This window comes from Pseudopodoces humilis, chromosome 7 (assembly GCF_049639895.1).
Source record: "Pseudopodoces humilis isolate 2021_Gansu_Grassland_sample_001 chromosome 7, ASM4963989v1, whole genome shotgun sequence".
NCBI lineage: Eukaryota > Metazoa > Chordata > Aves > Passeriformes > Paridae > Pseudopodoces > Pseudopodoces humilis.
This window is the reverse complement of record NC_142206.1, coordinates 13,405,162-13,426,107: the sequence shown is the minus strand read 5'-3', so window position 1 is coordinate 13,426,107 and position 20,946 is coordinate 13,405,162. Positions and strand designations below refer to the sequence as shown.

At 35.6% G+C, this 20,946-nt stretch overlaps 1 protein-coding gene across 11 annotated transcripts in view; it reads left to right on the top strand.

The window, feature by feature from the left end:
* SOX6 (SRY-box transcription factor 6) overlaps positions 1-20,946 on the top strand; it is a 372,529-nt gene that overhangs the window by 129,705 nt on the left and 221,878 nt on the right. For all 11 annotated transcript variants that reach the window (XM_088057366.1, XM_088057365.1, XM_088057364.1 and 8 more), the window contains one exon: positions 12,343-12,586. In XM_088057366.1, coding sequence (XP_087913492.1) covers positions 12,347-12,586 — 240 coding nt within the window. In that variant the 5' untranslated portion in view covers positions 12,343-12,346. The remainder of the gene's footprint in view (positions 1-12,342; positions 12,587-20,946) is intronic.

Genomic DNA, 20,946 nt, shown 5'->3' with positions numbered 1-20,946 from the left:
CTGTCTCTCTGTGAGCCCCAGTTTCTGCCCAGGTAGGGCTTTTCCATGCCTGAATCAGCTTCCAAAAACTCGATGGCCAAAAATGATACAGCACAAAGAAATGGAAAGGGTCTTTGCTGTCTCCCTTTTCACATTTTATTTTGGTCTGCCCAAACATGTGCCTCTTGATGGCTGATGGGCACCTGCCTTGGTCCTGTCACCTCAGCCCTGCTCTGCGTGGTGCTAATGCCACAGGGAGGCTGCCAGAGTGGTTGTGTCTGGGGACTGAAGTGACCTCAAATAATTAGTGCAGAGTTTGTGTCTGCTGTGCTGGGGGTCTTAGGTATTTGGATGACCCCCGTCTCTCTCATGACCTTGCTCCACAGGAACTGCTGGACTGCAGTGCTTTGCCAAGTAACAGCCTAAGAATTCATGTTCAAATTAAGACATAAATTATTTCTGTTTCAGTAGTTTCTGTATGATTCCTCCCCAAATTATGATCTGCTATAAGCTCTTATGCCAGTCGGAGAAGTAATTTTTTAAATTTTTTTTTTTTTAAAGTGCTTGTCTGTGTAAGTGAAGAGATCTTGTTAGTTTGAATCAGTTCAAGAGGCATACACTTTAAAAATACTGAGAGCAATGGATACAGTCTGCTACTATTCCTAATCTACCTTACTATTCTTTGCATTTCTCTGTGATGATTGTTTGGAGGAATATTACCTTGTCATATGATTCCTGATAATACTAATAGCCAATTTTTCACCAAAAACACAGAAATCCCATCCTGAAAAGAGACTCGACATAAATTTTCAATGCCAAGAAAAGTTGTTAAGGATGTATGTTTTAGATGAATAAATAGGATTGATTAAACCTCAGTACAACTGCTCTGATTTACAGCGTCTGAGGATCCTACTCATTCTCAGAAGTCTGTAAGAATTCTGTGTCTGTGTCATAATTCCTAGATTAAAAGATACATTTCTTTTCAGTTCTATACATATTTGGGTTAGAACCAGAGGCAATTCACTGTCTCATAAACAGTGAAAATAGCTGTACTAATAAAACCTAGCTGCAAATCTGAGTGTATGTAATGTATGTATCATATTCTGTATGGCACCGCTTTTGAAATTGTTAACAGAGCCCTCAACAAATGTCCATGAGAAAACGAAACTGTTCAAATTTGTGTTTAGAAAAAATAGTCTGCACATATTATGCACTGTTTACTTGTCTATTATAAATTATTACCAATAAATATAAGTGGGAAGCAGTTACAAAATAGAGCCCTGAGCAAAAAAAAAACAACACTGTTTGACAAGACAAGACTTTCTTACAAATCGTATGTTTTGTCCTTAATATATAGGAAAAAGTAGGTCAGAGATGAAAACCACAATAAGGTGCAGTGTATTTCAATGGTAAACATATTACATCACGAGTTATAAAAGAATATCTCAGCATTTTAGCTAAAATCATTTGCAGAGGATCTAACTGGATGTGCAGGGTAATGTAAAAATGTTTTAAATCACTGACAATATTTTAAGTCTGCATTTTAGACCTTTGGTCTTTTTTACTTTCTAATTATTTGGAAAGAAATTCAGCTGAGCTTTGGTTCATGTGCTGGGTTGTATTTTCTTTTGTATTCTGATAGTTGTTCTTCATTATGTTCTTTAACACATATAAAATTACTGGCAATGAACTTTAAGCACTCAGAAATGTGGAGCAATTCAGAGCCTGGATATTCTTTACCCTTATGATTCATTTTGATATGCAGGTTTCCTTCTCCTTGTTAGAGAGAAGATGCTGTACTCTATAACCTTCCATGGAAGCGGGATATTGAGGGTCCTCAGTTATTGTTGATTATTTATTTTTAAAAATTTTGTGTTGCGTTACAGAACTGAAACCAAAAGACAGGGAGAGCTTGTAGCTTACTTTGCAATTGATGCAGTTTCAGAGTGCTGCATGCAGGGACTGCTGCTGCTTGATCTCTCCAAGCTGAATAGGGAAGTGGTATAAGTTTTACCTATGACGATTACTTTTTAATGTTCTCTGATTCTTTTTACTGCCAAGTCCAGATACCTCAGCGAATTCCTTAAAAAATACAAAACTTTCTTTGGGAATCTAGTTAGTATTACACAATTTATTTTTTTTAACTAAATAACAGTTAAAGTACTTGATGTTAAGTATTGTCATGCTAAGACTTTGAATAACAATGTCTTATTATTTCAGGATTTTTAAAAGGTAGTTAAAATTGGTAGATATTTCACCTGTGGAGCTTGTGAAAGGATAGGAGGTTGAAAGTCTCAATAAATTGAACTTTAAATTATTTGCACTTAATTGCAGCTGATTACCTTAATTAATACAGCAGAAAATGTTTTGGTTTACTTTATCTGAATTCTTAGAGTGTCATAGTTATTTATCATTTTTCTTCATATCTTTGTAGTGAAGGTAATTAAAATAAAAAAGGGTCCCCATGCTGTTGCACAGCCCAAGCAGTGGAAAGTTTGGGGGGACAAAGAGAGATGTTACCACGCTTGTTCTTGGCCACCTTGCCCATCAAAGGTATTTTTCAAATGTTTCCTGGGTAGATTTAGCTAGGCATGTAATCTTTTTCTGAATAGAATGCTGCTTAAGACTACCCTCTCCTTTTTCCCAGTAGTAGCTGCAGCTCACTGGTGAATGAGGTGGCTCCTGCAGGGGTCTGTAAACACATTTTAGGGTTCCCATTGTGGACATGGGTAAAGATCATATTGTGTAGACCTTAGTTCAAAACAAAGCAACATTGTGCACAATGCTGCCTTCTAAAAGCTTCTTTGTAAGGACCCTGAACAAAAATCAGAACTTCCCAAAGTTGCAGAAAAATGGGCATTGTGTCTAGTTATGTTTTATCTGACCAAACTATTTAAAAATAGTTTTGGGTTTTTGCTACCTTCCTTTATTCCTCTGTTCCCACTAGTGCTGTGTTGTGTGACTCAGTGTAGTGCACAAGAGCAACCATCAAAGGCCAAAGCCTGGGAGCAGGCTGCAGTTGGAAAATCCAGCCTTTCTGTGTTGCACCTGAGCCCCTGTGGATGCAGCACCTGAGACAAGGCACAGCAGGAATTTCGGGCTGGATATGTGGAGCTGCATCTTATCCACTTCTGCAAGGCTAACAATGTGTTTAAGTAGTCCTTGTGCCTGCTTTATCCAAAGGGTTAGGATTATATCTGACTCTGGTGCAGCTGTGCAGGCTGGAAAAAAACCTCCTTGACCATAACTGCCATACCTTAATAGTCCTTCAGAGAAAAGCTGATGTCAAAAACTGATTCTTGGCTTTGCATAGTTCGCTTTTTTCTCTTCTTTTTTAACCTTCCCATAGCAGGGGAAACCTTAAAGAGTATGTGATGGTGATGTGAATTTGCATCAAGAAATGCACAGAACTTTGTCTATGCAATGAATTCACTGCACTTAGTAGTGAATGGTATGTCAACACAGAAAAGACAACCCATTATATCACCCTACAGTGCAAATTTTTCAAGAAGAGTTTAAGTTTTGTTTCATTTCTATGAACCAGATGAAAATAGTTTTCCATGTATATATCCTACCTAGGACACTCTTTTGTAGTTTATAGGATGCCCAGAGCTACTGTAGATATAAAACAATTTCTGGTTATTAGATCTCTGCATCACCAAAATGCAAATTTCACTCCTGAATATGTAGGCCACTTGCTGAATAACCTCAAGAAATATATGGTGAAAATGCTATTTTTCATGTATTCAGATTACCTCCTTCAAAGGTTTTCCTCAGGTTTTTAATATCCTGAAAATCCCAGTTCTGAGGCAGACTGTAGTTCAAACTTCATTTTCAGTTCTTAGAATGAAGTCATTTAAATAAACAAATAAAAGTGGCACGTCATGTGTAGCTTGTGCCAAAGTACGCCATGTGCCAGTTAGAATTAATTTTTATGAAACCTCACATATGAGTTTATAATAACAACGATACAGATAAATATGCTCGTCCCTAGCAGCAGCCCTGCTGACCCTTGCAGTACTTTAAATGTACACAGGTAAAATCCCAGCACAGTTCTGACCTGTGTTTATTTTTAGTGTTTCATGAATCACTTCCTTTAGCTATTTTTTCTATTTTACAAATAAATCTTATTGCTAAATAAACTATGATATTTGATAGTGACAATAAAATCTCTCTGAATCTCCTTTTTTTTTTTTTTTCTTTTGTGTGTGTGTGTGTGTGAATAGCCAGATTGGAATTGTTTACACTTTAGAGAATTTTAGATCTGATATTTTTGTTACATTTTGTTTCTTCCTGGTAATTGTGTTGGCACTTTGCTGATCTCAAGTTGTGTATTATTACAATGGAAGGTGACAATTTGATTGTCTTCAGTGGGAGAAACAAGCAATTTTATATTCATTGAGCTGTCAGGTAACAGTACCTCACAATACTAAGAGCTCCTGGCAATGTGGTTTGGCACCTATATTTAAGTGCTTTGATGCTTGCATAACCTCTACTGAATCAGAGATGTTTTGCCTGCTAGAAATGTTTTTAGGCTTGTAGTGTAAGGTTTTTATTAAAAAGACAAATCTGTAACTGAGCTGCAGAGCCATTGTTTTGTGTTACACGGAGGTACTTATTTGGTGCTTTAGTGCAACAGGCTACAGGTGAGCCTGAAACTGATACTTAATTTCTCTGTCTACTGAGGAGTTTGGTTTGACTTAGAAATGGGAACCAAAAACGTGGAAAGGAGGGAGTAGAATATGGAAGGAAGAGAGAGAAGTCTGATTGTATTGATATTTCTATTCTGAAATGCAGAGAGATGAGATGTGACCTTTCACACCTGTAGGACTGAAAATTAACTGTTTAACTCATTACATGGAATCTTAGGAAAATGTACTATAGGAGGGAAATAATATAAGAATACTGTATCTTACCATTGGAGCATGCTTCTCGTGGAACATTGAAAGGATTTAATGAACCTTTCAGGAACTTATGCTCAACAGGTTTAAGTGTGGTCAGGAAGATTTTTAGTTATTAGAACAACTTCTTAATTGGCTTTGTAAGGGACAAAAAAAAAGGTACTTTTGTCTTTGGTGTAAAGTCTCAGACATGCTAAAATAAGTTTTTCTTGGTATTTTTAGGCATCCTTTACCAAAACCATTTATAAAATGACCCAGATTAAGTTGTTCTGATCCATAAAAATATGTGGATTTATGCTTATTTATAGTAAGCATTGTTTTTAAATTTTATTGTTAAGGAGTACTTTTATTTATATTGTATATTCTCTTACTTGCTGCCTAGAAAAACAAATACTAGTAAGTTGCTGATGCATAAATTCTTGGCTCTTGTTCCCATAATTATTGGTAAAGATAGCTGGAAGTCTGGAAGTCAGTACTGCCTTTTTTTTTTTTTTATTTTTCTTTTTCCAACAGTAAGAAATTGGATATCCAAAGACACATGGCCCAGTCATAGGACTTTAAAGGCAGCCATCACCGAGAAGCTAATACCAACCAATTAAACAGAGGTGGTTACGTGATGTAACATTATCAGGAGAAACAATTCATGAGTCAAAGCATTCCAAGGCATATGAGCTCCAGTCCAAAGAACAGTCTCTAGCTGTTTAAGTAAAGTGGCAGCAATATTGTCAGCTAAATATAAAAGCTAAATATAAACTATAGAAAATATGAACTACAGTGACTGAAGATAAGCACATCCCAGGTGCTAAATGACTATTCTTTCACTGCTCTTTTACTGCATTCAATGTGGGTTCATTCACCTTAGGCATTTTCTGTGAAAGCTTCTGGTAGTAGACAAAGAGAATGGTGTATTTAGCCTGCTAAAAAGGTAGGTTATAATTTTGGCATTTATTAATCCAAACAGGCACTTTGGATTTTCACTGAAAAGTCCAGAGGGGTTGTGAGGCTGTTTTGCTGCATCCATTTTGATATTTTCAACAACTAGGTGAACAGACAAGAGCTCATTCCCTAACCCTACTAGTTCACTGTGACTGCATGTCTGGGAAGGTCACTCAAATGGCAGAACATAAAAAACTCAAAGGAGCTGGGGTTTTTTTTCCTCATATTGTTTTCCTTTTTTTTTTTCTTTTTTTTAAATGAGAAGAAATATCATAGAAGTTATTCCCAACCCTCTGAGCTTTGAGGAAGTTTGAATCTGAAGTCATACTCTGTGATTTGGATTCATATCTATTAGCAGAAGTGTAATTTGCCTGGATTGGAAAAACAAATGCAAGAATAGCTGAGTGTGTATCTTGGAAGCCGTGGGTGTATTGCTTAGCTTGATGCTTATTTCAGCCAGAGATTTGGGTGCTCAGTTAACATTATAGCTGTGATTTCTTGAGTCACATTTGCTTCCACTCCCCCTCCAGCCCTTTTATTTCCAAGGTGGTTCCTGTGATTCCCATAAACTCTCTAATCTTGCAATGCTGTTTATGACCTATATGTAACTAATTCATGTAGAATTCTTGCAAAATGAAGCTAAGGAAGAGCTTGAGGGAGTTGAGTTGATTGGCCTGAGGCCTTGCTGTGACTCAGAGCCAGGAAGAGAAACTGATTCTCTCCCACTGCAGCCATCTCAAGCTATTCAGGGTTTGTGCACAGGGATTTATGTTGGGGTGTGGTGCCCCAGGAGAGCAAAATCTTCTACTAACTGTTCAATTGTGTTCCTAATTCTCCTTGAAAAGAGAGACGAGATTTCATAATTTTAGGAAATGGCTGTTTATTCTAAAACAGCATGAAGATTACAGCAGTAGCCTTACAGTGAGTTACGTTACTGGATTCTGCCTACGTAACATTGTTTAACAGGGCAGAACTGCAAAACTTTTTGGCTATTGCCAAGGCACATTCATTTTCCTTTAAGTCTATCTGAACTATAATGCATCTAATGTACCCCAAAGCTAAGTGATGATTTGTCAGGGAAGATCCTCTAACCATGTGTAATATTTTGAGAGGAGTATGCACATTTTAAAATGTGGGAAGGGATAAGATGCTGTGGCTGAATTTTTTTTTTACTTATGAACACCAGGTTAGCATAAAAGTTTAGAAGGAAATGCTTAAAAGGTTATGAGTACTTCTAAAAATGGTTTCTTTTAATTTATTTAGTTCTGGAGTCAGCAAAGCACTTAGACATGTGCTTAACTTTTTGAAACTGAGTAGCCCAATTTGAAATTAGTGGACTCCTTGCATACTTATAGTTAATCATGCACTTAAGTACTTTAATCTGGCACTTTGGGGAAAGGGAATGGAGACTGTTCATAAAAGGTCTGTAAGCGAATGTATTTCTAATCTAATCTGATTCCAATCTACTCTTGGAGCTGTAGACCTGGGTTATGTCTCTGCTGCAGTCACTAAAGCAGGATGAATTAGTCCATCTGAGCACCATGCTACTGTAGTTGGAGAGCTATCAGAAGCAAGCTTATTTAAAATTAGTTTGGGTATCCGAGCATTACAAAGCAGTCATTTATGTGGCTGCAGTGTAGACATGCCTTTAGGTTTATGAATGCTTTGTGAGGGTGGAGCAGAGCAGAAGCGAGAGTCCCCAGCCAGCTCTAAGTCTGCTTTGTCATATATCTCATTGTTATAGCTCAGTTTATATGTTTTTGGAACAGTGTCTGGGCCATTGCATTGTTCTCTGTTGTTATACTTTGTGGCTTGATTCTGAAATGTCTGTCAGCTGAAACTCCAGGTCTTGCCTTGATTTATACTGTAACATTTAATCATTTGAGCAGTCAACAGAGATGGAAGATTTTTCAGGCTTTGGTAACCTTTCATGTCAGGACCATCAGCTAATTGTTTTGCAAAAGAGGATATGAATTTTTTTGAGAATTTGAGACTGTAGAAAAACCTTAGACATAAAAAGGTATTGATATTTGCATTTAGAAAGATAGAACACATGCTGGATGTAGGAAAAAAGGAAAGCCAATGTTTTGTGACTCTGACTGGCAGTCTTCTTTAGGGCAGAGACAATTTTTTCTCTGGTTAAAATAAAACGTCAAGTCATATCAATAGCAAATGAAGTTGTTTGGGACTGTGTTTAGCTTTTTGTAGGTAAAAACCCTTATCAGTTCAATTTTAGCTTTACTATCTTGGTATTGAAGCTGATTGAAGTTGGGGTCCAATCCCTCAGCTTTACTGACCTTTTTGATAAAGGATCACATTTTGTTTATGTCTTGAGCTCAAAATGAGGTTGAATTTATTATAGGGTTGGAAAATATGGATCAAAATATGGATTTAAATTCTTGAACTTGAGTAGGTGATAGGACTTCGGTTAATTAGGGCCTTTTCCAACCTTTTCTCATACCCATTAGATATATTTTCCACCTTTAGTGATTGCTGTGTTCAGCTAATCTGTCAATTTAACCAAAGCAACAATTTCACAATGTAGTTTTCTTTCTGATTGTGTGCTGTGTAATCAATATACTGATATAATGTGAGTGTAATTTCCTCTCTTATTTTATCTCCACTGCACAGTATTATAAATAAACAGCTAAAAAAGAAAAAAGAAAGAAAAGCACCAAACAAATCTGTTGCATCTTCTTTTAAGATTGTACCACTGTAGACACTTGTTCTAGTAAAGTAGAATTGGACCCACTTGATTGCATTTAAATTTTTCATGCTTCAGCAGTTTGTCTGGGAGCACAGTAAAGAAAACCCCCCGAGCGAGGATAGTTTAGAATAATAGAACTTGATTTTGTGTATTATAGCGGCACCATTTGCGCTGCTGTAGTTAGGGTTGTGTCAGCACTTCCATTATAAACCCCTGTTTGCAGGGGTTATAACTAGGGAGATATTTTTTATCAGAAACTTTTTTTTTTTTTAAAATCATTCCAGTGAGTTTAATTGATAATAGCAGAAAAAATTAAAATAAATTATAATGGAAATTAGTAAATTTCTGATACCTTTTACAAGCCTTATTTATTATGAATATTGATTTTTTTTCCCCTCTCAGCAGGGATTTTAGTAAATGCATTTTGAATATTTTAAACATAAAATTGAGAAGTTGTTATGGCTTAAAATTTGACTGCTATTCATGCTCATATTTTAACATTGAAATATTTTAACACAACATGTTGCTCTCATGCTTAATTTTATCATAAACATAAACTACTCAGCTGGGCCAGAGTCTTCTCCACTGGAATTAAATGAGACCTTGGAGTTATTGACTGAACTCTGCCTTTTGACCTGATGGAATCATGTGTTCAGAATTCTCCCAAATTGCTGGATAACACCAATCTGCAGAGTTTAGATTTACTCTGCTTTCCTGATTGCAAACCCAGGCATAACTGGATGCCCTCAGAAGCCATGTACAAATGAAGTATATTCATAGAGTTAATGATTGTGCTGGGAAAAAATGTGGAGGGCTTAATCCAACAGGCCCCTACACATCTGTCCCTTTAAATCCAATGTTTTAAATCTAACAACCAAAATTTACCATTAAATCTAGTTGTTTTAAAAAAGTTGTGGAGAAAATAGAAGTAAAACACACCCCTAAAAATTATGCCACGAGAAGAGCAAGTGCCTGGGAGGCCTGCCTGAGCCTGTCTTTCCTTCCAGGCTCCAACACTATGGGTGGCTGACTAAAGTGCAGCATGGAAGGTGTCTGTCCATAATGCAGCAGTGGGGAAAAGTGGTAGGTGGAGCTAGGAAGCACTTGAACCCTACCCTTGGTCACTTCTCTTACTCCAGTACAGAAAAAAATTTGCTGGGCATGGCATGTGATTATTAGTCAATGGGACTTTATATAATTTTATTTTAGCATTAACAAAGTCCCTTTTCTCTATGCAATCAACTTAACAGCACTTGAATGGAGATTTTTATTAAATTGTGTATAAAACATCATGAATAAGGGGGAAGTATATTAGTGTACATGTCAAGGAACAAATGCTTCCCCTATAGTACATTACCAGTAGATATCTTTGCTGAGTGGTCACTTGAGGAAACACCAAAAGCCTGTTTATGAAATAGAGGTGAAGCCTTTCTAGACTAATTATATTCAGCATGTAATTTCTAAACTTCAGTCTGAATTTTGATTTTCAATTAACATTCCCAATTTGAAGATAATTTTCTATTTAATGTAATTGCAGGAAATAATTTATTGGCTGATTAAGACTGAGGGCCCAGCCTTCCTTAAGAAAACAGTCCCTAACAAACCAGCCTTTAAAGCCAACTCGTAGCTTTGGACAGATTCAGCCTATTTTTGCAGCTGCAGAGTTGTGTTTAATTAGGATTGTGCAGTATTATTCATTGGTGCAGTTTGTAGTTGAAATTATTCTTAAGAGACATTTTCATTTCTAGTTTCGTGTCATGATTAATTTATGGTGAAAAAGCTCTTGCTTTATACAGAAGTTCGTTCAGTATGAAGCAGGAATGAGATCTGTTGAGAAGGTGAAAGAAAGGAAAAACCTTTATTGTGACTTTCAGTTTTCATGTTGGGTTTTCAAATTACGCAAAGAATGACTTATATTTTCATGTGAGTGATTACATTAACGTGACTACTTTAATGAGGAAAGGGAGAGCAACCCTTTTATTTTATCTTGGATCATAGCAATTATGAGCCAGAACCTTTTGAAGTACACTCGATAATGCCGGTTGCTGAACTCTTGGCATGTTCTCTGTAGCATCAACACAAATTCTTTAGCATAGGAAGAATGTAATGCAGGGTTTAAATTCCTCAGTTCTGCTTATTGGCAACACTCATGCTAGACTCCCACTTAGGCTTCCCTAAAGAAAACACAAACCTTTTTTTCCCCACCAGTATCGAGTTTAAGAGGCAGGATTATCTCTATTTACAGAATAGTTATTCTAAATAGGTATCAGTGTTTTAATATGTTTCAGAGCACTTCAAAGCTTGTAATACTTTCATATTGAACTGTACATAATTAGATTAGTTGATCTTATATTAATTTTTTTTTCACTGTAGGATACTAAATCTGAGCTCCCTCATTAATTGTGAGAAATTTAGCATTAGCTGTTAAATCCTATGTGAAACACAGGCTGCTACATAAAAACTACTGTTTAAATTGGAATTAACTTAATTATTTTTCTTTGCACTTGATATTTCCTTCACTGTAATATTCATGAAAGCATGTGACAGATTTATAAATTTAACTGTTAGTCTCAGATTTCCAGACCCTTTAATCAGTATTTATTTGTCTGTAGAAACAGTACTAGCAAGTTAATGATTTGCTAATTTGAAAAATGCTCATGTGGTTTCCTATGTTAACTGATTTGTGCATTTTTAAAGAAATGGTATGAAATCAATTATTGTTAAAAAGCAATTAAGGTGAAGATCTTATTCCTTAGTTTCTCAGTAATTTCAGTGTCAAAGCTATTCTAAAGTTACCAAGACCTGGGAAAATAACTAATATATTTTAGCTGTCCCTTTTCAGGTTTATTAATGATTGTTTTAACAGTGACAGTTAATCTTAGTAGAAATTTCAAATGACAGTGTTTTCAGATTTTGAGCTGAAGTCAGTAATATTTTCATCTAAGTGCAGAAACTGTGGAGAAAGCTGTGTTTGCATATGAGATGGTAGTAAGAGACCATTATTAGGAAAAGGCATTTAACATAAATCAATGCATTTATCCTTTGCACTTTTAAGTAATTTAAAGTATTTTGTTGAGCTATATCCTGTACTTCATGCCTAATATGAAAGGAAACATAATTATTTTAGGTTTTTAGTTTGAACTTTAAAATGTTACTAGAGTATTATCCATCCATTTAATAAACCTTTTAGGCTTAGAACACTTTTCACATGCGATCCTCAAATCACTTTCTGAAAGGTAAGATCAGGCAAAATTTTAAACAGTTTAAAAGCAGAACAGCTTTAAACAAACAGCAAAAAGACTCATTTAGCAGAATTTGAAATGTATTTAAAATTTATTCTCATATATGTAGATAGCATTTTCTGCTTGCGAGGAATGAGGTCACATAAGCACGATGAGCTCTCTCTTTTAAACTCTTGCTTGTAAGCTTCAGGTTGCTCATGAGAATAAGAATTTAAAGAATTGAACTCATACAAAATCAATATGAAAATACCAATAAAATCACTATTTTCTTATGGCTGGAGAAAATGATATTGTTTGACAAGTCTAAATAAATAGACTTGTCAAATATAGAATATAGAATGATGTCATATAACTTAATCCTGACCTTGTCTTGGCATCAAGGAATACTTTTTCTCAGTGCTTTGGATCTGGATCTCCAAGCCTCTGCTTTTTAGAGTAATTCTTTTGGTGGTTGACTGCACGTGATTAATTTGTTACTGTTCTAGGCAAGTGTGATGCACTTAGAGGACTGTTTTGAGTTTGATTTTTTTGTCACTGAGCACCAATGTTTTCTTTTTCTCCTTTTCTTGTTTCGTAGAAGAATGTCTTCCAAGCAGGCTACCTCTCCATTTGCATGTGCAGCTGATGGAGAGGAAACAATGACCCAGGACTTAGCATCACGAGACAAGGAAGAGGGAAACAGTGATCAGCATGCGGCCTCTCATCTGCCTCTACACAATGTAATGCACAACAAACCTCACTCTGAGGAGCTACCGACTCTGGTCACCACCATCCAACAGGATCCCGAGTGGGATGGAGTAATCTCAGCCCAACACAGAATGGTGAGTTTTGCCATCCTCATTGGGGCTTTCCAAATTTAGTGTTCTAAGAGATTGTTTGCTCCCATTTGGGGAATGACACATTCAGGTGTAAAGCTTTTTAAATGTTAAAGCGTTGGCAGTAGATCAACATCATATGGTGTAATTGTAAATTACAATTGTATAATCTACTTAAGTATACAGGTCTATTTGAATGAGGTCATTTGATGAGTTCACCTTCTGAAAGGAAATGCATCTATTTATCATGTTTTCATTCATACCTTGATTTATGTCATAACCTTTCTAGCTCATATATTCAAGCATTAATTTCTGACAGGAGGATGTAGCTCACAACTGTTTGTCATTTGCAAAGTGTTGTGCTGAAGGAAGAAACTTTAATGTATTTTTTTTTACTCATATCTCAGAAACAGAACCTACAAAATCTAGAATATTACACAGCAACAAAGAAGCTGGCATTTTAGGTGACACAAACATCCTACTGTCCCTATAGGAAATTAAAACTTTTTGTGGAGGGGAAAGGTCTTTATGAGTAGCTAGATCACCACTTACTATACAGATGACATTGGAAATGATCAGAATTATTATCCCTATTCCCTTCAGTAGCCTAGATATAATTATTTCTATTATCCAATAATATGATTGAATTGAATCCCCAAAAACTCTGCAATAAATGGGCAGGCTGAATGGGCAAAACATCTTAGTCAATTTATTTTCCTTGTGTGTGTTCCTCAGAAACAAAATTAAGGTATGTGGAGCAGTCAGGTGTTCTGTAAATTTAGAACATCATAATTCCAGACTCTCTGGAAAGTGACTTTCAAAAACCTTAAAGTCAGACACAGCTTAAAAAGAATAATCTGCATTTTCATAAAATTTCTTCTCTATTTCTATTAAATATCTATAAGCAGATATTTTTTTCCAGCAAATATTTTTTTTTCTTTTTTTTTTTTTCTTTTCTGGTACAAACCAGATTTCAATAAAGTTAAACACAGTTGCAGAATTTTTTTAGCACCACTGACAACAATGGACTAATTTCAAATTTGACTAGATATAATAATCCTAACTCATTAATCAACAGAGATAGCAGAGCTCTTTATGCATATGATGATGTCTGGAGTTAGTTAAATAATAGCATTACAATATGATTTATTTTGTTAAAATAGTATAGGTTTTTTTTTTTCTTAAAATCCAATTAATTCAAAGCAAAGCAGAGAAATGCTATTTAATCTGCAATGCACAATTTAAGCCAGTGCAGAACTTTGTCAGGCCTAAAATATTCTCAGGTATTTGCGTGGCTGTCATGAAGAAGGCAAAATTTCCACTGTAAAATCACTTTAGAGAGAAATTATTACAGCTTAGCAATTTGGAAAGGTAGGTTGTAAGTTGCATATATGGCTTATATTCAGAATTTTGTACAGAGAGTCACTCTTTTGCCTAAGTTTTGTAATAAGCACATTAGAATAATTTTAACTTCTGTGTTATCAGGAGGACAAGCTGCATGCAGACTAGAAAGGTCTGATCCAGTTTGTTGATGGAAAAAGTTAATCTGTGAATTCATCAGCTACTTCTCCATTCATTCAGAGAAGCAGGTGCACTCTTGGAATTTTGATATTAGGACACCAACATCGTTGACAAAATTACTCTGTGTCCTAGAGAGAAAGGAACTCCTAGGTTCCAGCAGTCCCTCTGTGCATTTTTTTTTTTTGGTTCAGCCTGTTCCTTGGATCTGGAGTGAGTTGAAATGGTTGGCCCTTATGTGGTGTGATCAGTTGTGCTCATACTGCTCTGAAGGGGTTTGCAGTCCCAGTGACAGAGAGCAATCTCTGTTTCCTTTCTGAATGCTGCACTGTCATGTCAACACTCGCTGTACCTCTGGACAGGCACGAATCAGTGCACAGCCTATCATGTTTCAGAACAGGTGCATAAACTTTGCTTGAGGGACTTAGCACTCTGGTTTTCCTATCTCCTTTTTCCAGTAAATATTCCATTATATATGTAGATGAATGTCCTGAAAATCATTAGCAGTTTCCACAAGTCCCTAGGCTTAAGTCTGGCGGTGGATATATGTCAACCTTATTTCACAACCTCTCAGCTAAACCACATGGATTTTTTTTTCCTTCCCAGCTCAAAGCTGGGTATAATTTACAAGGCTTGGCTACCAGTGAAGACTGAAATTCTAAGACATGTTTTTTGGTTGCAATTAAAAGAGCTCTAAAATGTACAGAGCAAGGTCGAAGTGTATTTACAGTTGACTTAGATGACTTGTGAGATCACAACAGTGAAGTAGGGAATTTTTTTTTTTCTCCTTGAGGGACTGTCATTTAAGTACCTTTCTTGATATTGATTTTGAATGATTTTTTTTTTTCTCACTTAAATATGTTCTTTATGAGCAAACATTTAAGCCTGAATTCAGTGCAGAAAGTTTCTCTGAAGTATCACAATCAAGCGGGCATTTATATTGTTAAGAAAGAATTTAGACAGGCCTGCAACTATCCTGATGAAAATATGTTCGTACTCCTTAGAGGGAGGATAGATGTTTCTTTCCAGAAAGACAGATTCCAGAAGGTGGGCTGGGCAATTCTGAGATAGGTGCTGTGGTAGTGGCCACTTTTTTACTTAATAAACCCAAAAGGTAAGTGCTTTCAGACCTTTTCCGGATGGATCCTTTAGAGGCAGATTTGAAGAAGCACCTGTTCATAGCATTTACTTGGAAAGGAAAGAGAGTAGTGCTGTCATTAAAATGCATCAATAATGTGTGTTGTCTGGTTGAAATATAGTAAATTCAAAAAATGCTGTGTTGACACATGGGGAGGAAAAATTTCTCTTTTATCTGATATCTAATTAAGGGCACAATCCTGCATCCTTTCTGACAAAAACTACTAAGAAGTTCACTGGAATTTGAAAGAGCACACACTACGCGTCATAATTTGCTAATAAGGGCTGTACAGATCTCAAGTTTAGAAAAGATACCGTAGGAGGGCAATTTTAGTGAAAAAAATTGCGTTTTTACTGAACATTTATGGTATGCAGCACTTTCTGTAATGTAAGATACCTTCAAACTACATTGTTCATTATCAGAAAAAAAACCACACTGGCTAGAAATGTTTTCAAACTTTCACTCCCTTTTGATATCAGGCATTGCTTTCCACTGAGTCCTTTGTGTATTCTGAATGTCTGGAAGCCAAAATATTTTGTTTTAACTCCCACTCTATAGTATTTCCCAGCTGTGTACTTATATGGTGTAATAAAAGGATTTAACAAATGGGAAATAGCAGCTGCATTTGGAAATTCCCTTTGTGCTCCCTTTTCATTTGACAGATTCAGCAATGTGTAACAACTGTAACGTCAGACCTGTAATGACTTATACTGCAAGTATCATTTCACCAGCCAATTTGTAGTTGCAGTGGGGGAAGATAAAGCAACCCAAAGATTTCTGTAAATTCCTATTAATGAGCTGAAAATATTATACTTATGTTTCTAAATGTAACTTAGTATAAAAATACCTGGATGTATGGGTATTTACTGCTGATTGCAGCCCTACCAGAAAATATAGTCTTTTTCAGGCGAAGGCCATATATATTTGTTATGGTAAACTGTAGGGAAGAGGGCAGAGTGATAGTAAGGTAATGGTGAAAGTATTGTGCCTTGTCCAATGAGACAGTGAGAAGATGGCAAGAAAATAGACAGATTTTTAGATTGCATCCAAAATCTGCCTCTGTTAAGGCGGTGGGAAAGGCCAAAAATACTTAATTTTGCTAAATTTAATAGTAATTGAATTGTTGTATCCCAGTAATATATTTATTGGCCAGTATGTAAAGAAATTAAAAATATCAATATATGTTTGTTCGCCGGAGAACCAGTAATGGCCCCCTTCATACAGAGTCCCACACAGTCCGTGAGGTAAATGATAAAGACTTTTTAAACTTTTGCTCTGAAGGATCAGGAGAAAGCAGGGCCAACAAGAAAACACAAATTTAGATGGAGAAATGAGGAATTCTTTGAGGAATATGGTAGTTAGTGTATTCCCATACAGTTAAGGCTGGATATGGGACTCATGAACAATGAATTTTAGCAGCTTTAATGAAAAGAAATCCGGATCCTTTCTCCAAAATGCACAGTTTCTTGTCTGTTCTCAGCAGTAAGTAACCCACAGAGAGGTTAGCTCTCTTCCCACCCCCAGTCCCGGTATAACAAACAGGGAATGTGAGGATCTCACAGACACTGTGGCCACCACTTGTAGGTGGTCATGTGTCACTGTGATGGTCGCTGGACCCTTTTCTTTTCCCACTGCTGTTCCCTCCCTGCCCATGACCCCAGGGCAGCTAGCAGTGTGTGTTAGTGAGACAGTGTGTGCCTGCACTGAATGGGGGCAAGCATGTCTTTTTTTCTCTGCTGTTATTTGGATGTGAGGGACTCTTACAGGGAACCCCTGCAGCAAATCCAGTCAAAGCAATGGGTGTTATTTCCCTGTGACTGAGGGAAACCAAACACATACATACACAAATAAAATTGTCTCCAAATATATGCTGTCTTTCCCTGTATATTTTGTAACATAATTCAGAGACCTCTTGGATTTAGATACTAATTGTATCTCGTTGGATTTTATCTCAAATGGCAGCATTGACATATATTTCATAATTATGTCAAGACTCTATCTTTTGTTGACTTCTTGCCAAAGGAGTGAATGGCTTCCCACCTTTCCACTGTGGCTGTGTGTACATCTCAGCAGTACTGAGAGCAGATTTATATATGCAGCAGAGAAATTTAAGATCTCTTCATACCACATATATTTCCTCATTTTAAAATAATTTTAAATCACCACATATCAAATTTTACTTTATATAGCTTTAACAAACCTATTGTCTTCAGAAAGACAGAAATAGGTGGTATCCCAAAGGTCTTAGTATTTTGGTGTTGTCTCTACAAAAACAGGCACAATCCTGTTGCTCTCTCCCACCTCCTGCTCCATGTTATTAACTTCTCATGTTGAAGGCTCTTCCCTTTAAGGAAAATAAACTCAGGTGTTTAGGGAAGATCATTGAAAAACATTTACACATACTAAACACTGTGAATTTGTTGTTATATAAATTCATGACTTCAAATTCTCTAAAGTTATTGATACAATTGCATGTTTTGAAATTTTATTTTTGGTTCCTTTATGGGCTGAATATGAACATATAAAATGCATCCAACATAAATGCCCTAAACTCTGGAAATTCTGTTTCTGCTAAATTGCTCCTGCAGCTGTTATTTACATGTACAAATCTGAGTTTTGTGATCATCAAAAGCAATTCTACTTTGCTTGTGCTATTATTTCTGCATGCCAGGTAGTGCATTAGAATTTTTATCTAACTAAAGAGATAAATACCTACATATATAATTGCATGGGTACAAAGTTTTGGCTGAAATTAAAGGGTGTGAAAAAGCTGAGGATATAGTATTTTATATTTCCATAAAATAAACATTCATGAAAAATATATTGCAGAAAAGATAGAATTAATTCTTTTTCAAGCATGTTCTTTTGATTCAGAAGGCATTCAGGTGCTTACCTTTATTAGGACTACCCACAACTATAATGTTAAGCACGTCTAAAGGCTTGAAATATCAAGGAGTTAGTTTTACTAGCTTTAGCATAAAAAGATGTTAACATTTCATATTAAAAACAATAAAACAATTCCCTAAAAGTGTGCAGGATAATGTGTTTAATGGAGGTGGTGAAATACAAAATTGAACTTTATTTGAAGAAGAATCAAATAATTGTTCTTGTTGGCATGACTGTTATATTTGTTTTATTTTCATTTTGACGTTGTATAATTTTTCTTTTCCAAATGCACAGTCTATTTTAAACCTTTCCCTATATTCTAGGGTGAACTGTGTTTAAACAGAATTAATCATCACCTGAGTTCTTTGCAAAGGACTTGTGGTTTATGTTCATCTAAATCTATAGTAATTTTATTCCATTCACCTATTTTAACATTTCCTATTTTTATGAAGCAATTTCTGAGAACTTTTTAATTCACTTCTGTATATTGACATGAATTTTTTCAAAAGTAGAAGACATTAACACGTTCTAAATTGTTAATTTTTTTTTTTCCTTGGGCAAGAAGGAATCAGGTATGCATGCTGATTAACACACTCCAGTCATTAACATGTGATTATGTGGGCTGCATATTGAGCACCTGCCAAAAGATAAAATCCAGCACTTTACTACATCTGTGCAAGGACTTTTTGCGTTTCTTTTGTACTTTGACAGCTCAAGAAAAAACAGACTTTGGTATCTTTGTTCAGCATAATAAAACTGTGTACATAAAATATCTTCATGGAGGGAGGAAAGATACTACACATATTTATTTTAATCTTTGAGGCCATGAAAAACCCAGGGACTGAGACTTACACAGCACCAAGTGTAATATGAGTCTCCTAATGTACTGTATCACTGATATTCATATACAGTTTACAACATTCCTGCATGTTTATAAGGATTATCTGTTCTGGGATTCAGCCAATGTTATTGTAATTCACAGCAATTTTATGTGATACCTTTATGTCTCATAAATTTCTTGTTTTTACTTCAATCTTCCAAATATTTCATCAGTGTTTACCTTAAAGAAATACAAGTACTCTATGCAGCAGGCTGGTTTCCTGTGTGCATTCCTCTGCAAATGCTAGAAGGGGGGCATAGAGCATGTAATACATGTCATGTAACTATATACAGAGGAGGATTTTCATGTGCATTTGATACTGCTAAAAACAAAAAGACAAATTTTATTTTTATATTTACAATAGACCTACTTATAACTTGGACAATTAAGATGACTTAATAAGGGGAAGTTGGATATATACAAAGTGGTCTGGAATATCCAAGCCACACAATCCTTGTTTTATTTGGCAGCTTCTGGCAAACATGCATCACAAAATATGTGTCTTTATTTACTCAAGAGGTAAACAGTGCTGATCAGCTGGGACTGATCACAATGCTTCTTCAGTTTCAGTTTAGATGAAAATATAAGTCTAAATAATCATTTTGTAAATGGCTGTCCATTACTTTTTCCTTAGTAAGAGCATTTAACCAAAGTGCAAGGCATAAAGTCTCAATATTGTTGTGATTTATTACCAAATGTAAACACTGGGAGTTAGGACATATGGTATTTGGATAATTAAGGAAATCCTTAGCATCTAACTCTTACAAAAGCACATGAGTTTATGCATATCATTTGCGGGTGAGTTGATTGCCATATAGAAGTGATTTGTCATTGCGTTTTAAGATTTTGAGGTGATTTTCTATTGTGGAATGGAGCAAACTGCCTGTCAGCATGTTTCAAATCGCTGCTTATTTGTAAAGAGAAGGGTTCGAATCACAAAGCTGAAAAATGGTAAACCTCTGAAATCTATGTACCCAAAGTTGGTTTACCTGGCTTGCTCCAACACTTGAGCAGGAAGCGATGGCTGCAAATAAGTGGTTATATTTTACATGAGACATAAAGTCCCTGCCCATGCCTTCCAAACAGGCAGCTGGTTTTGCAGTGGCCTCTTCATAAGACCATTCTTGGATTATATATGCCTGATTATTAGGACATCTTATTTTTAAACCTTTGATCTAAAGTTCTTTTCTTTTTTTTTTTTTTTAACTCTCAATTTAGCATATTATTTCTTGGCTTAGAGCTTACTGTTCTGTTGTTTCTTCTTGAGGTTTTTAGATACATAGAAAAAATGGAATACAAGCCCTTTACAAATTGTATTTAGCCTATACTTTGGCAGTGAAATCAGTATAAGTTTTATCACAGTAAATGTTGAGTTAAAGATTTGAGCTTTATTCCATTACTTGCCATTTGCCCTCCCACTAGCATAATTTGCTGAGACTTAACAAATGATGTTCTCTCAATAGCTCATAGCAGTCATTCTCAAGCCTTGGATTTAAATAAATCTTTCTTAATAAAACTTTTGTGTTTCTTTCTTAATCAGATGAGAATTGGAAATGATCACTTAGATTTTTAATTTATTTTAATTCTATTTAATTAAATTCCTCAAAATGGGAAACCATATTTAATGTAGTGATTGGAAATGATTTTGTAAACATTTGCTTTCATTATATGTTAACTCCAGACTAGTTCCAAGTGCCAGCATGCCTCTAGTACTTGGAATCAAAAACACTCTGGATATCCAACTTTCCTGGGGTGTTTACATGTGTCCCATTCAATGCAGAGACAGATAAATATCCCTTTATAACAGAAAAGCCTCATCCACATTGAAATAAGCAATTCAGCTAACACATTTTATGTTAGTAATATTTGCTTTCTACTTCTTGGCCATTCATCCTGTGATTTCAGTTGAACTCTTACAGAAACAGTTTTCTCCCTGGCTATTAA